The following is a 17,174-nucleotide window of genomic DNA, read 5'->3' on the forward strand; positions in this document are numbered from 1 at the left end:
TCCCTACGAAAGTTCACCCAAAACATGTGGGAGATTTCAAGGTCAAATGGAAGAAGGTTCATTGGTCTGATGAGACCAAAATGTAGCTTTTTGGCCATCAGACTAGATGTTATTTTTGCACACCAAACACTGCACATCACCAAAAACGCACCATCCCTAATTTGAATCATTGTGGTGGCAGCATCATGCTGTGGGGATACTTCTAGAAAGCAGGCCCTGGAAGGCTTGTAAAGGTAAAAGTAAAATGAATTCAGCAAAATCTATGGAAATCCTGGAAGACAATCTGATTCATTCTATAGACCTACAACTTGGGATTTACAGTACTCTCCAGCAAGACAATGAGCCGAAGCCTACAGCAAAAACACAGAAATGGTTTAAAGACAACAAGGTGAATGTTCTGGAGTGGCCGAGTCAAAGCCCAGATCTCAATCCTATAGAAAATCTGTGGCTGGTTTTAAAAAGGGCTGGTCACACGCGATCCCCTTCTAATCTGGCAGAACTTGAACAGTTTTGCAAAGACAAATAGAGTAAAATTGCAGTATCCAGATGTGCAGGCCTAATTGAGACCTATCCATGCAGACATGCTTAAATTTAAAACATTAAAGAAGGGATTTTTGTAAATTTTTGTTAAAAAAGCCAAATTAATTTGATCAAGATTTAATGTTAAGTTAATGACCAACAGAGACTGATATACTGTATAGATTACGGGTAACGTCATATGACATCACTGTCACTTGAACCTGGCAACTGGACCATTTTAGTTAATGATCAACTGAGAGTTGTTGACTGAAGAGATGATTGGACAGATGAGTTTGTAATCAGAGATCAATCTGATATATAGATTTCTTTTCATGACAAATTCCAAGTAATATAACTTAACCATACTTTAAATGTCATGCAGTTTATCAGATCCTTACCTGTTAACTTCATGAAACAAGGCCGTACAGCTATGGAGTCAACTTTTGGGGGAGACAAAATGTGCATGGTGGGAGAAAACAGCTCTTGCCATTCTATTATATGTACAAATTCATGAACACATGGGGTGATATGTGTATATGTTTCATTTTAAACAAGACTGTTTTTCTCATTTTTGTGTGCCATTCTATCTTTTGTGATCATGCAAACAGTTTGTAGTGTAAAACAGTTTGTAGTAGCTAGTAGTTACAGTAAGCACTACCCTAGTTCAACTTAAAAAGAGCACTGATCAAATGCTACAGGAAGCGAAGGGCGGAGAGAGAAGGCAGTGCGTAATTTCTCACAAATAATGACCAATCATTAAATCTGCTTTATTCAATTGGTATTTCATAATTCCATGGTATTCTACAACTTTCACATACAGTAAGTGATGACTCAAAAGAGGATTAGGCTGTTGTGCAAGACAAGTAAGTGTTTTCCAGTGGTTTCCAGGTTTAGATCATCTCACCTCTACACTACCTTTCTTTGCCATTTTTGAATATTTGGGGGGCCAGTTTAATGACAAACTGGCACTTTAAACAAATGTTTTGGTTATTCAGGCTCATGACAAACAAGTCTTATCTTATAACCTCCAACCAACTTACAGCAGAATGACTGGGCACAAACACTTAAAAAGCAGCATATGCGTAATCACTCACCCACGATGTTGATATTGGGTTGAGCAGACCTTCCCCTCTGGGATCCAATGGGTTTTCCATCTCTCCCTGTCCCTGCTCCTCCACTGCAGCTTAGTCAGTGTACGATTGTAATGACCTCAATTAGCACAGTCAGTAGTGTTCTATTAATCACAAAGTGTGCTATTAAGCCCTGATGAGTTGTGGCGTTGACGGTAAGGTGTCAGAAAGGAAAGGGGGATAGAACGCATGCAGTGCTGGATACACTTCAATAGAAGTGGTACCGAGAGGGTTTGTTTTGACCATGGAGGTATTACGCTACGTACCAGACAACTTGGAAGACCGATATTTCTGACTTGAAATTTCACAGTTCTGAAATCTGAGTTAAGTTCAGGTTCATGGGTTAGATACAAGTAGGAACTCTGACTTTGAGGGGCATTCCATTTGACTTTTTCTAATAGGAGGTCAGAAAATGTTGACAGCATCATTTGTTTTTAATTCATCCACAACCACACTATGTAAAAAAGACAGCAACAACAAGATAACAAACATCACTCACACTACGCAGCAGCATCGACATTAGTAACAATTCATATCAGTGCAATATGCAACTGTAGTGAATATCAGTTCTTTTCACAACAATTCACGTCAGTAATACTGTATGTCCTTCCTCCTGGTATATGGATGAGCCAGTGGTGTCATCATCTTGCTATGGCGCGTATCTTGAAGGGCTTTGGCCCAGAGGTGATCCCCACTGTTCCCTCCACCCTGAGCGTCTGGCCCTCCAGGGTCTGGAAGTGGAAGCGCTGCATGAGAGAGGTGAAGAAGACCAAGAGTTCCATCCTGGCCAGCTGTTCACCCGGGCACGCTCTCTTTCCTGCCAAGAGAAGACACATTCCTGAGCAACACGACACAGGCCTTGAAACACAACTTTTGACTTGTTGATTTTTGTTTTTGTAATGTATGTGTACAAGGTTTGGGTGTTGTATGAAAATGCCCTTTGTGCAAATTTGTGCAATTATTTCCTTGAACAGGCTGCCTAGGAATGCAAGGGGGAAAAACAGTGAAAACTGACAATAAAATTGTATCATATTGTATTGTATTATTTCATTAATACTTGATACTGCTGTAAAACTTCAGATCCTCAAGAGGGGTTGTTACATGCTGTAGACAACGAGTTATACTGTACTAGACAGAAACAACCGACCTCTCCAGTGCCATCCAATACCAATACTTAAACAATAACACTCATGAAGTCTACTCCTCTTCTTCCAACTCCCTCCGGCTTCACACCCCCAATCCAAACAAGGCAGTATCATGGAAACGTAGTCAATACTCACAATGAACTATACCCTTGCAGTTCTTACATTGTTTTCCATAACATTGATGTAAGTCAGTGTGTAAATATTGTGTTTTGACAGGATAGCCGGGGACACAGAAGTGTACTACCTATTGAGAATGGTATGAAGTTATCTCTTTTCATAAAGTTGCCATCTCCATCAAGGAAATGGCCTGGGTTGAACTCCTCTGGGTGGCTGTACTCATTAACGTCATAGAGAATTGGCTTGAGCATTGGGAGCACCATCATTCCCTGAGTAAAAGAATCAAGCGGTTGAACAGGTAAGCACACATTGCTGCCTCTCGTACTGTAGCTTTAGCTTGTAGTTATATTTCTCTGGCAGGTAACTGATAACAAAGATTCTAGAGTGGAGCTCTGTTCTAGAATCTTTGCTGATACTCCAAACCTGTATTCAGAACATTCACTCATCCACTACATAGTGTACTATACTGAATTCAGTATATGGTGTTGTGTTGTGAAAGCCTGTGCGATTGTTGACTCTGTGCCGACTGACCTTCGGAATCTGACACCCTGCGACAGTGGTGTCCTTATTAGACACCCTGGGAGGCGTGAAGGGGACGATGTTGCCACACCGCTGAATCTCGTGCACCACGGCGTAAGTATACGGCATGTCCATTCGGTCGTCCATGGAGGGCTGGCGAGAGTGGCCAATCACTCGATCAATCTCCGCATGCACCTTTTCTGAGTAAGAGCAACGTGGCAGAAAATACACCAGAAAATAGATTTGATGGGATTTGAAATTTCAACCATTTTAATAAATAATAATGATAATAAGTTTTATTTATATAGAGCCTTTCTCAAACTCAAGGTCGCTTTACAGAGTCAAAGCAAGTAACTTGAGTAGGTCTGTGATTCCCTTGCGAGGTGCACTGAATATCTTTTTTTGTGAGAAACACAGTTATTTGTAATAATGTGATGAATAAGCCAATCCCATGAATAAGACGGTGACAACATGAGCAACATTTTAGCCTCAACTGATATCCAAGTGTGAGTACAAGGGAAGAAAAATAAAACAAGGCAGCACAGACATTTCCCAGTTGTAACTGCAATAAGGAACTGACCAAAATAACTTCCCAGAGGTGACCAGATCAGACTTGTCCAATGAAATCCTAAGCTGAAACCACTGCATGATGGGATGCATTTATTAAAACACAATGATTAAATATCTGTATGTGCAGCCACTGTGTTATTTCTCCCTCTCGCAAGCCCTTGTCTTTGTATTCTGCAGCAGGCTCAACTCTGCTCTTGGCTGCAGAGCGTCCTTCTCATCTCCTCTGTCCAGAGGGAGAGCACATAATCAGGTAAATACCTTGAACAGATGGGTGGTTGGCCATGAACAGGACGGCCCATCTCAAGCTGTTAGCGGTGGTCTCTGTGCCGGCTCCAAACAGATCCACCACGCAGTACAGCAGATTCTCCTCCGTAAAACCAGCGGATGGGTCAGTACACTAGAAAAGCACCACAACAACAACAGAATTATGAAGCCAGTCTGTTAGAGGAGGGCAGTATATACCGCAGTCTGTCTGAGCAAGGCATAACATTTACATTTACAAACAATGACCCAATGGCTCAATACTGTTAGGTATAGAAAACCTTAGTTAAAGCCTGACTTAAATAGCGGGCAAAAAACAATGTCTATCAACAAGCAAAGTTTCCATACATGAGTTACACCTTTTGTGTGGGAGCATTGAGCTGACTCATCAATATTTGTGGTCTAGACTAGAGAGTTAATAAATAAGCTCTAGTTAGACTTAAGAAATTGCTCATCATTCAAATTGGGGTCACTTATGTTGTGGGTGACTAGACCTGCTAGACCTGCTGACACCAACCTAGTGAGATTACTGATGGTGCTTCATAACAAAATGGAAACATAAGCATCTCTGGAATGTCAACAAAAACACTAACATTTTAGTGCACATGATCACACACTATGGCACTGAATGACCATTGTGCATGATAATGTATTATATACATAAATTTGAACTTGAGCTTAACCTATGGACAGTCCATGTAGAAAACTTCTCTTTACACTGTAGTGAAACATTATTCATCAGTCACTCATTCTTTCTCAAGATCTGCTTTGTATTTGTATTGCAAACACTAACATGGTGATGTCAACGCTTTAAGTAGTATAGATTCCACCTTCTCGATTTCCTCCAGGTAGCAGTCGATGTAGTCTCTGGGGTTCGCCGGGCTCCGGTCCTCCCTGTGCCTCTCCACTTCCTGCTTGATAAACTGCTTGATTCTGGTCAGGTTGGAAAAGGCTGACTGATGCCTTCCTGGCAGAAATTGCATCAGTGTAGGACACTGGTTATACAGCTGTGAAAAGAATGAGAAAATATACTGGTGGCAATGATGGGCCCAAGCATTAAGGTTTCACGACTGACATTTTCTCATCCAACAATGCACTCACATCTGATGTGTCCGTCAAATGCTCACATGTGGTGTGTGTGCTAAATCTAACAAGTATCAGATAGATAGATAGATAGATAGATAGATAGATAGATACTTTATTGATCCCCAAGGGGAAATTCAAGGAAAGTATCATTCAATTATCATGACTACACTGCACATTTATTGAAATGATCAGAACCATCTTAATGTGGCAGTCCCCTGGAGTACTTTTAAATTAATGAGTAAAACAAAGTTGGCCAACAGTTTCTCAACATGCATGGGAACTCCTTCAAGACGGTTGGAAAAAAACCTTCCAGAAGTCTATCTGCAGGCCAGATGGGAGAATGCCAAAACTGTACAAAGCTGTCATCTCAGCAAAATGTGGCTACATTGAGGAATCTAAAATATATGTGTGAGCCCAAGTTCATGTTTGTGCCGCAGCCTGCACTTCTGGTGCTCGGTCCCTAAACATGTGGATAATGAATGAATGGAGACAGAAAAATGAATAAATGTCCCACAGAGGCGAGGCGGACAAATTTACCAACGCAGTGATGTTTTCATCTGTCATTGCTCAAACACGTTACGCTTCACTTGGGTGAGTAGATAGATAGAGATGACTCAACTCAACTATTATTCTGCACACAGACTGTAATATATCACTGGAGGAAACTTCACAGATGCTGCAGTGCTGATAACATAAAACAGAGAGCTGTGTGGAGCTAAATAGATGTGTTGTTGTTAGGACTTTTGGACCTTACTCGACCCCAGATGGTTGCAGGCAGCTGGAAGACTTCATCTGAACATTTCAGCATGTCGTGGAAGTTGTGGTCATCATACTCAAACCGATGCCCGAACACTAATGAACAGATTATATTTGCCACGGCGTTGGTCAGAACACAGTGTGGATTGAAAGGCAAACCTGGAAATTGGAAAGAGAAAATACAATAAATACGTATGAATAAAGCAATCCAGTTTTTATATTTCTTCCAGCAGAGTGTATTTCAACTTAAAAAACAAAAGTGACTTGGTTAATAATAGATTATAAAAAAAATCACCCAGAGAATACGGTGACTTTGCATGCTAAGAATACAGTTACATCAGTACAGCACATACAGCACAGTACCAAGAGGAATGTGCAGGATTCTTCTTATGTGTGCGTGCCAATACTTGACATTGAAGGTCTGACTGAAATCCTTAATCCTGAGCAAATCCCTGAGTGTTTGCTTATCATATCACTCCATGCCTGTGGGGGGCAGCACTGAGCTCCAGAGGACCACACTGACCTCCCTCTGCCTGGATAGCATCACAGAGCCACTGGCTCTCACGTTGGATGGAATTCTCCAGGGTTTTCTTCCCCACGCCAAAGTACTTGAGGGTGGACAGAGCAAAGCGCCTCTGGTGCTTCCACATGGGACCACTGGAAGAAATGATACCTGGATCCGACCCAAACAACACATCCGAGCATGAGAGTCTCTGCAGGACCTCATGCCTATGACATCTGTTATTAGGATTCATTTTCAGCTATACAGTATATGTGTTAGTCAATAACCACTATTGTGAAATATTGTTAGCCGATTCAGTTGCATAAAAGACTTTTTATCATAATGCAATTCTAGTGATCTACCGAGGCCTTTGCAGAGCTTGTTGTTGAGAGGGTAGTTGGGACGATCTGCAAAGAGGTCAGCCTGCTCCACAAATGCCTCCTTGAATCCTTTGTACCCAGAGAGGAGAATACATTGGTAACCTCCAATGTCAACCAAGGACACATGCCCATATGTCTCTACAATCTATGAACAAAACAGGAAAGGATGTTGTCATCATCATCATCATCATCATCATCATCATCACTTTTATTGCCAGACTCGGTCCATTCAGAAGACACAGACAACACAGACATGCCATACAACATACATTAAAAATAAAAAGTTCACAGTACTGTAACACAAAATTAACCTGGTCATGCTATTCAAAGAGTACATAGCCAGGATATTCGGTGATATTCATCAGCATTATTTGTTACCTAAGGCCTCCTCTGTATAGTAGTGTTCATTGTTGTAGCATTAGCTAGAATGTTGTTCCTCATTTTGTAAGTCGCTTTGGTTAAAAGTGTCTGCTAAATTAATCAATGTAAATGTAAATTCCATTTTTATTAGCATTTGGCTTGAATCAGTGTGTCAAAGATTCAATTTAATTTTCAATTTAATTTCACTTATAGAATGACAAAACATTGCACATGTCTCATGGTGCTTTACAGAGTGTAAAGCAATCCAGTCCACACACACGAGATGAGATCATATGGCCAAAATGACCCTAATCTGCTGTGTGATGTATCCATGGCACAGCACTGAAGTAACAGTAATCCTGGAAAGATTAGATATGAAGACATATAGGCTGTTTCAAGTTTCAGGAATTCTTACTGTAGCCTGAGGGAGAACATTCTGTGAGGAACTAATATCACTCCAGTCATAACTCAATTGACATTTCACTCAGTGTGTGTGTGTGTGTGTGTGTGTGTGTGTGCGTGTGCATGTGTGAATGAGTAAGTAAATGTTACATCAGCACTGTGGGAGTTTTGGTCATGCATGCAAAACCTTGCAAACACACATCTTTGCACTGTTAGAAGCGTGCTAACATACTAAATGGTGTCTTTTCGCAATATAATCCACCATAATGTTATGGTGTGAAATAGTTTCTTTTTCATTTTTGCGGTTTGTTCCAGCCCATAACACAGGACTGCATGTGGACACTCTGGATGGCTGGCGGAAACAACATAGGTGCTTATCTATCCTTCACATGATATACCATCAAAAATAATGTAAAGATGATACTAAAACTTGTTGCCTGATAGAAACACACCTCAAAAAGTGGCAAATTATTGCATAGTGTTGCTTTAAATAACTTTACGTCTCAAGTTGTTCACTTACCTTTCTAAAACCTGCCAAAGGATCCTTCAGCCCAATGCTAAACAGATTCCCAACAATGGGCAAAGGGAAGGGTCCAGGTGGGAGGTCCTTATGGGGAAAATCTCTCACGTATTTGACTAGGATCAAGGCACACAGGAACACCAGGATGCCCTGCACATCTACCCATGCACCCAGGAGATGCCATAGAGCACTGAATAGCGTTGCCATTGTTCTTCAATAGCGCTGCAAGCCAAATAATAATAATTAAAAAAACAGAAATATCTGACTTGTGTCATTATGACATTGTACTATATAATACTTTGAAATTGATGTATATCTGATATATGCTGTAAATGTTCAAATGTCTCTCTCTCCCTCTGTGTGTGAGAGCGTGTGCATGCATGTTTATAAGCTTTGTCGATATCATGGTAAAAAATATTCAGAGTGCTTACTGTTGCAAAACAAAACAAAACAAAAATCCATAGAGCCACTTACTGCCCACAAAACAATTAATTAAAGCCATCACGGTGGTGGGCGGCCAGGCCACTGAAAAGTCCATCTTAAATGTTAATGGGAGCTAATTGCAATCTCCTCCCAGTTGCCTTCAAGCTTGATTGAATTTAAGGCTTACAAGATATTGGTAATTGGCTGTGCCCTGTTTGCGTTAAGGTACACTTCATCAATTTTAATAAGTCAGGGTAGATAATTATCTGTTCTCAATGTCACAGTGTGCCTCCACTGATGAGCCGTGGCCTTTTTTAACTGTCTCTCTCTCTTTCTCTTTATCGCTCTCAGCGTATCAACTCAGAGATACAAGCATCAACTTAGACATCTCCATATAAACACAAACACACAAACACACACACACACACACACACACACACACACATAGGGAGGCAGAGAGAAAAAAACACACCTGCAACATCTGCACATCTACACAAATGCATACATACAAACCCATATGGCTATATAAATAACAGCAACAGGAATGAATCAATAGTTATATAAGCTGCATCAGATGAGAACATAGTAAATAATTGAGACAAGTCTGTAAAAAAGTCTGTAGAATACCACAAAATTCTGTCAATGCCTCTGCTATTTGTTGTGACCACTGTGTTTGGAAAAAAAGAAAATGACAGCTATAGTTACAGTACTTACTTGGGTTTGTACTTCTGAGCAATTCCAGTGCTGGCCAATGCAGACCACGCAGAGTTCACTAGAGGAATAAACCACGCTGACCATTCTCCCCAGCCTTTTGTTATGTTTGCATTTGCCTGCTGATTGAAGTCCACTTACACAAGCATTGCACAACAACCTTACAAAAGAAACTTGGCAACACTTTGTCAAACGTTTTCTAAGTAGTTCACACTGAACAATGGTGCTCCCAAACAAACAGAGATAATCAGGTTTGGTATTTGTTTTGTTATATCAGTTCCATTTTCAGCGTTGCCTCTGAAAAGGTGATATCTGTTCCTATTAATCCTGTGGAAATAGCAGTTCATTTTAAAGAAAGAGCGCTTATATAATCTGTTTTCTAGCTATACAGGTTTGATCTGCTACTGGGTTGAGACTAGTCAGACCTTTTCTCTACCTCATTTCTTCTTTCTCTCATCAAACAGAAGCAGTTGTTCCAATTTCCATGGACGAAGAGATGCCAATCATTGTAGACCTATCCTTAAAGCCAGATATAGACCACATCAAACAAATTATAAGAAATACAAATATCGCCGTGTTCTCGTGTAAAATGAAATAAAATATTGCCGTGTTCTTGTGTGAAATTAAATAAAATATTGCCGTGTTCTCGTGTGAAATGTGAGCTGTATGTGGTGGGGGGGTCAGATTGAAATGTGAAATTCCAGGATTTTCCGAAGGTTAAGAAAATGTTTCATTTCACTTAAATTGCAAATACTTTCAGCTCTGGCATGTGTCAGGGATGTGTGCATGGCTGAGGGTGTGACAGCCCACTGACCTGGAGCAGGGGCCGTTTTAGTCTGATCTGTAGTCTTGTCTGAACAGAAGTGGTATCGTGACAGATTCTGCCAAAGCAAAGCTCACAGATGGTGGCATTGCCCCTCTAATATGACCCTGCAAGCACACTGTTGAGATCTGACCAAACTCTACTGCCACAGTATTCTCTGACAACTTTCCCAACAGCAATGCTGTGAAACTCCTAATCTGGATACAGAATGGAACAGCTATTATGAGATTTTGTCATTTAAATCACACAGTGCAATTTTGCTGCACGATTTGCGCTTTATTTGGATTTCAGACACTGCAAAACTACAGAAGGAAGCAGGAGCAAGTGCCATAGAGAAATGTTGGACACCAGGCACAAAGAGTAGTATAAATGTACAGTTCATGGAATCAATTCAATTCAGTTTTATTTGTGTAGCGCCACTTCATTTTTCTCTCAGTAACACCTCAACCTTTCAACATTTGAGAGAAACAGTGGAATCTTTTTATATTTCATAGATGTGCCTTTAAAGTCATTTCAGGTCTTAGAAAAGTGCTACGTTAAGTCATAGTAAGTCATAAAATAGAAACTTTAACTCTAATGATTGTACTTTCAACATTTAAGAATGTTTTCTTTCATTTGTGGCCTAACACTGATATTTTCTTTTTCAAATCACGTCGAAATAAGTTTACCTTATGTGTGCATTTCACTGAAATACTGCACTGAAAGTCATAACAATCTGCATCTCATGAATGGGTTGGCTGGGTGTGTTAGAGCACTCCGATTCTCTGTCCCTAAAAGGAGTCAATGTACAGACACACTAAATCGCTACACAGTACTGGCGCATAGCCCTTATCTTTAAGAGGTAAATACTGAAGTGTGTGTGTGTGTGTGTGAGAGAGAGAGAGGGCGGGGGGTGTTGAGGTGCGTTGAGGAGCCACATGTTTTCATAGCTAAATGCAAACACACATATGGAAACGGGAAAACAAAACACCAATTTTCAGATCACACTGGCACATGTTTAACTGATAGAGAGAGAGAGAGAGAGAGAGTGAGAACTGAAAGACAGTATTTTCAATGTGTATTTACAGTACAGTATGTGTAAGTGATTGCTCAATTGTGCAATACTTCCCCCTTGTGGATAAGGATGCTTGTGGCAGGACAAAAATGTAACATGGGTGACCTTGGGTCTGCGAATGCAACATGACTAAAACATCAGGTGGCTCTTACTTTGACACAATGCCCAAGATGTGCTGGATCTTCATCAGTTTGAAACATGTAATAAGGAAAAAAATAACATGATTCAATAGCATGTTGCACATGAAAAGACAAAGACTCAGAGTGTGTAGAAGGGAAAAGACAGAATCCCATCATGTAACAAGTGTTTTTTTGCTGTCCATACATAGATTCAAAATGTCATCCACAAAATGTGTTGACTAAAATTGAGACTGTGTCACTGTTCTTTCGTAGCTGTTTCGGTTGCAAGATCAAGCGTCAGAAAAGGGCATTTAATCGGATTTGATCAAAAGATCAAAGAGCATCAAATCTGGGTGCAACCAGTCGCGGATATTCTGTCTCTTCCGGATCGTTTTAAGAAAACCTTTTCCTGACAAAACATCTTGTGATTACATCACAAGCAACAGCCAGGTCATGTTGCACTGACTGCAAACGAGACCAGGCAACATCTCTTGTTAATTAAACACAAGTAGACTTGCTGCAGTGCAAATTCCCTTGCCTCAAGGTGGACTGGCAATTGGTGGCATTCCAAAAGCTAGGTCCCGCTGTAGACTTCACGAGGTAGTTGCAACGTCTCATCAATGGTCACCACAATCTCCTCGTCCTTGATGGCACCTGAGCAATTTGGGTGGTCATGGGAAATGAAGTTTGTTTCCACAATTTGTGGCAGATCACTCATCTCATTCACGGTGCTGGTGATGCAGTGGATGTCACTCTTGGTGCTGTTCGCCCTGACTGAACGAGAACCAAAAACCCAGTCTGAGGAGAGGAGGAAAGAGAACATGAATTTATTTTATCAAATAAATATTCCCTGCCAATGGCATAAGCCCTGGGGGAGAATAGGGAAAATATTTGCTTGTATTTACATGTTTATTGGGGGACTGAATAAGACACAGCACAACACAGCATTCGCCTGCTGTTAGACATTCTAACTCTGAAGGATACATCACACGCATGGCACTTATATATTCTCTTGCCATACATACAAGATAGAATTTGCCATCATTTTACACAGCAGAATAAGCATCATTCACATAAATGGTAGTCAGCTTTGCAAATGGAATTTAAGCGTGTAATGGTAAACATACTCTGCTGCTAAGCTGCAGGAGATATTTTTGTGAAACATGATATATTACAAGTCACATCTATTCAATGTTTGTGTAATACACATGGCTTCATGTGGAATGAAAAGACAATGTTCTCCATACATATTCATGTGAGAACCTATTTCTATTTGAGTGAATTACGGTTTGATGGCTTCACAATTCCATTAGAATCAACGCACCAAAAAATTGTTTCTTGTGTGACATGGCTGCCACAGAATCCTCCCCATCACGCCTGTGAATACAGTGTGGATTTCAGCCATCAATCAATGTGCTGACAGACACGCAGCTTAAATGAGGGGAATCGCCTGTACTAGTGGGGTGGCAGCCTCAGGCCGGAGGTGTAATTATTCTCTTCTATGTTAGGCTGAACTCACCACCAACACCATATACTTACTTACTTATACACACACACACACACACACACACACACACACACACACACACATTTTATAGTTTTGTCAACCATCCAATGATTTGCTGAAATGAGTGTAGTTTTTCATTTGGTACCTGCAACAGATAAACCTTAGTTACTGCATGAATGAAGAGATGGTAATCTCTATATATGAAATCTTATATTTCTTATATTTGTATAAAACATTGTTTTGCACTAAACAATTAAATACACATGAATGATTTTAACAAAATAATAAAATAAAATAAAAAAGAATATCCCTCAGGTTGAACTTGAACATTTACAGTAATTTGGGATTGGAATTGTAAATGACACTAGGGCTGTTCTCCATCCAATCATCATATCAGGGGTTCATGCAGGTGCACTGCAGAATTAGTCTACATTATAGTCCAGCTTCCTCCATTAGTTTCCATAAAATGATGACATTCACGGAAATCTCCTTTAAATGGTCCCAATGTATCATCTGAATAGGCACCCATGTGAGCTAGACGTGTTATGGTACCTCCATTCCAAGGAAAATTAATTTGCCGTCTGTTTCAAATCATTGAGTTGCCTGCAGCTTTGACCTCGCATGGCCAAGAGCAGGACCGTCCTCTCACTATCGCCTCTCACAGTGCCAGGGTGAGGAGTTAAATGAGAGCAGATATCACCAGCACGCTGCTCACTGAGAGGAGGCTATTCAGTTGAAGTGCTTTGGTAAATACTCGATCTTAGAACGGCACACCCCACAGTGTACAATACACCGTGAATGGACAGAGATAACGGCCTGCTCTAAATCTATGCAAATGACAGCAGGTAGTCACTTTGTGGCCGCGCTCAAATAAAGCATATCTTGCACAGCTTGTGTTGATTATGCTAATTATCTGCGATGCCCTGTTGGTTTTGGGTTTATGCGTACCATAGGCATTTCCAGATTTCTTTTTTCCCCCCTCCCAACGCTCAGATTGCCTCAAAAACAAGGCCAGTCTGTTGGTTAGGACAATTAAAATGTCCATCCAAGATGAGGTTTCAATTACCACCCCTTGGCTTGAGTTCACTATTGAGATATGTGTGTACCCAAAATATCTACCTTTAAACTCTGTTCCAACAACCCCACCACACACACACACACACACACACACACACACACTCACACACACACACACACACACACACACACACACACACACACACACACACACAAACAAACACACACACACACACACACACACACACACACACACATTCTCACACTCTCACACTCATCCTCTCCCTCTACTCTGGAGGTGCAAGGCTGCCACATTGGTTTTGAGGAGAGAGAAAAAGACAGATAGAAAAAACCCAACAGATTCTGAGGGAGTGTGATTTCTCTTTTCATGTCTGGCCCCCGGGAGCGAGGGTAAAAAAAAAGCCACACAACAAAAACAATCTACACATTTACACCTCGTGACAGAGCACAGACCAGACAGGGAGGCAAAGAAAGGCAGAAAGAAAGAGAGAGAAGAAATAAAGAGCAATAGATAGATAGATAGAGAGAGAAGGGGAGAGAAAGCATACCGCCACTGTTGTGTGTGTGTGTGTGGGGGGGTATTCTCGGGAGTTTTGTTGAGTGCTCACAGACCTAGTTTCCTGTGCCTGGTGATTTTTCTCTTGGCCCCCGCCGAATTAGGTGAACATCAGGTGTGCCGAAAATGTCACTTTGAAATGTGGAAGGATGTGTTTTCCATTTTTTCATGTAGGAATTATTTATTTATTTATTTATTTCCAGCTGAATCATTTCCACTCTTGGGTCAATACAGGTGCTCTTTGATTTAGTTTGTGCGTTTTTTTGTATTCTAAAGTAATGCATAACAATTGTAGACTTGAAATGTGTTAATGTGTTCCATGTAGTCTACATGTAGAGAGAGAGGGAGGGAGGGAGGTAGAAAGAGAGAGAGAGAGAGACTGTGAACATAATCTTTCTAACCTAAGGCTGCATTACATTATTGTTCCAGCTGTGCAAGGTCAAACAGGACTCTGTCAAAAGAGGCTGAGGTGGTGTGAGGGAACTTACCCAAACCTTAAATGGACCAACAGGCCCAACTGAGATGTTTTACTCATATATTACCCATGCCAAAACAAATAAAAAAATCTTTGTGACATTATTATCAAGATTGTGTACCATATCTTACCAACTAATACATGCATAGGCACACAAAATATAGGCACACTGTTAGGCATGGCACACTGACTCTCTTCAATACACACACACACACACACACACACACACACACACACACACACACACACACACACACACACACACACAGAGAGAGAGAGACGCACACACACACACACACACACAATGCTTAATGACACACACACACACACACACACTCTCTCTCGCTCTCTCTCTCTCTCTCTCTTTCTCTCTCTCTCTCTCTCTCTCACATACACACACACACACACACACACACACACACACACACAGGAAATTGGAGTAAAATGGGTTACTCATATAAAACAGAGTTATTTTACAAAACCTAAGCAAATCAAGTTAAATCACGTTTCATCCATTTTGGAAAGTGAAACTTGCAAAAAACTTACCAACAAATTCATGGACCAGATCTTTGACAAGGTGCCCAACGATGGCATAAGCCACCGCCACTACCACTAATGCAGCCATGACTAAGTATAAGACCGCTTTGGGCAGAGGGATCGAGTCTTTGGGCGGCGTTCTGTAGTCCGTATATAGGTGGTTGTTTTCGGAGTACGAGTACTGAAAGACATGTTCCAGCCCGGACGTGTGGTTTGTGTCCAGGGGCGGGTGGCTTGCGCTCATCCCGGCGAGGTCGGGTTCCAACGCGGTCACCATGGGGTTCGTGACTGCTTCCACTTTTTCAATGCTATTATGAACAAACCCTGTCGACTTGTTCATAAGCGGCAGTATCTGCGATAGAAAATAACTCCAGTCCGTGATTGCACTGGTGTTACAAGAAAACATAGTGCCGTAGATGTATCACGTCGTCCACAGCAGCTGCGTTGACCTCCGTTACAACTGGCCTTCCATGGTGGAATTGTACCCTTGCGAGGTTGGACAACAGCACGCCATAAATTCTCAACAAAATAGAGAGCAGCCTGAGAAAAAGGGTAGTCCTGGAGGTCAATCCAACAGGTACCGTGAAACACAACCAACCGTCGGACAGTCATGGAAAGTCATGGCTTGTTGGCAAGCTATATCACTCTCTCCAGCGGAAATGAGCTGTCAAAATAGAACACAGAGTTGTCGTTTAATTCGACAAATTAGGTCTATAATGTAGCATGAATCCTTGATGACACACGTCAAATGTCTCCGGCGCTAGTCGCGGATATTTCACACAGCTTGTTTTACATTGTCAGAGTGACAGGAACAAGTTCCCAGAAAAACAACTGTCTAAGGTGAAAATCCACTAGTTTAGGTATGACACCTTGACTGATTAGCGGATCAAAGGTTGTAGGGTACCACTTACTGTTTACAAGATCAAACATTTCACAGCCCTGTCTGCATTTCACGAACCAGAGAACACGTGTAAAATGCGTCTTTAAGAATAAATCACTGTGCGTAAAAACGTGTCTCCTTCCCAATCACGAGCTCCTGTCATAAGAGACCCAAGTGAAGAAAGCTGGATCGGTAAAAAAAAAAGTACACAACGCGAGAGTCAGATCGTCGGTTCAGGGAAGTGATGAGTAGGGTAAGTGCGGTCGACGTCCAGTGCAATACCACGCAAATGACGGTGCGATTTGCTCGGATCTCTCTCCCGTTGACAAGGAGTGCTGTCCAGTGCTGAAAACCAATGAGTCTTCATCCCGCAGGCACGAGGAGAGCGCGTCCTTAGACGTCTCTCTCTCTCTCTCTCTCTCTCTCTGTCTCTCTCTTAAGCACCAACCGATGGAAGGGACAGACAGAAAAGTTAGGTAAATTGAAGACTCAAGAAAGCCTAGAAAAGGAAAGTTTTATTTCTTCTACGTGTGGGAACATCGAAGTAGCCTACTGAAAGACTTTGGTCCCCAATTAAAGAAAGCGCCAATTTTCTAAGAAATAATAATAATAAAAATTCTAGACCAAATATTAGGCTACATTGAATGCATTTGTTCTCACATATATTACGAGTGGCAACACTAACTAATCTAAAACCCATATTATGTTAATAATACAATCGCCATGTCGAAATAAAAATGCTGCACTGTTTGTAAACATCTCCTTAAATCCTCATGTGCCAGCA

General features: G+C 41.2%; 1 protein-coding gene across 3 annotated transcripts; it reads right to left on the reverse strand.

Annotated features, from left to right (window-relative positions):
* Window positions 1–1,270: 1,270 nt before the first annotated feature.
* Window positions 1,271–16,926, reverse strand: LOC121677517 (cytochrome P450 2J2). 3 transcript variants are annotated; one of them, XM_042056270.1, is made up of 12 exons: window positions 16,422–16,926; window positions 15,520–16,174; window positions 9,405–12,195; window positions 8,268–8,489; window positions 6,968–7,130; window positions 6,627–6,776; window positions 6,102–6,262; window positions 5,092–5,268; window positions 4,259–4,397; window positions 3,443–3,630; window positions 3,039–3,180; window positions 1,271–2,466 (listed from the first exon to the last, which is right to left on the reverse strand). In XM_042056270.1, exons 4-12 carry the CDS (start codon window positions 8,472–8,474, stop codon window positions 2,291–2,293), a joined length of 1,503 nt encoding a protein of 500 aa, XP_041912204.1. In that variant the 5' UTR covers window positions 8,475–8,489; window positions 9,405–12,195; window positions 15,520–16,174; window positions 16,422–16,926; the 3' UTR covers window positions 1,271–2,290. The 3 variants fall into 3 exon arrangements, with proteins under 3 accessions (XP_041912204.1, XP_041912203.1, XP_041912205.1); XM_042056269.1 differs by having other exon boundaries at window positions 15,520–16,926; XM_042056271.1 differs by lacking the exons at window positions 15,520–16,174; window positions 16,422–16,926 and adding an exon at window positions 12,722–12,926.
* Between the last annotated feature and the right edge of the window lie 248 nt (window positions 16,927–17,174).

Source organism: Alosa sapidissima, chromosome 12 (genome assembly GCF_018492685.1).
Source record: "Alosa sapidissima isolate fAloSap1 chromosome 12, fAloSap1.pri, whole genome shotgun sequence".
Classification (NCBI taxonomy): Eukaryota; Metazoa; Chordata; class Actinopteri; order Clupeiformes; family Clupeidae; genus Alosa; species Alosa sapidissima.

Coding starts and splice junctions, on each gene's coding strand:
- LOC121677517 (XM_042056270.1), bottom strand. CDS start 8,474: ATGGCAACGCTATTCAGTGCTCTATGGCATCTCCTGGGTGCATGGGTA. Junction 6,777..6,967: donor CAAGCTCTGCAAAGGCCTCG/GTAGATCACTAG, acceptor GGTCGGATCCAG/GTATCATTTCTTCCAGTGGT. Junction 5,269..6,101: donor CTGCAACCATCTGGGGTCGA/GTAAGGTCCAAA, acceptor TTCTTTTCACAG/CTGTATAACCAGTGTCCTAC.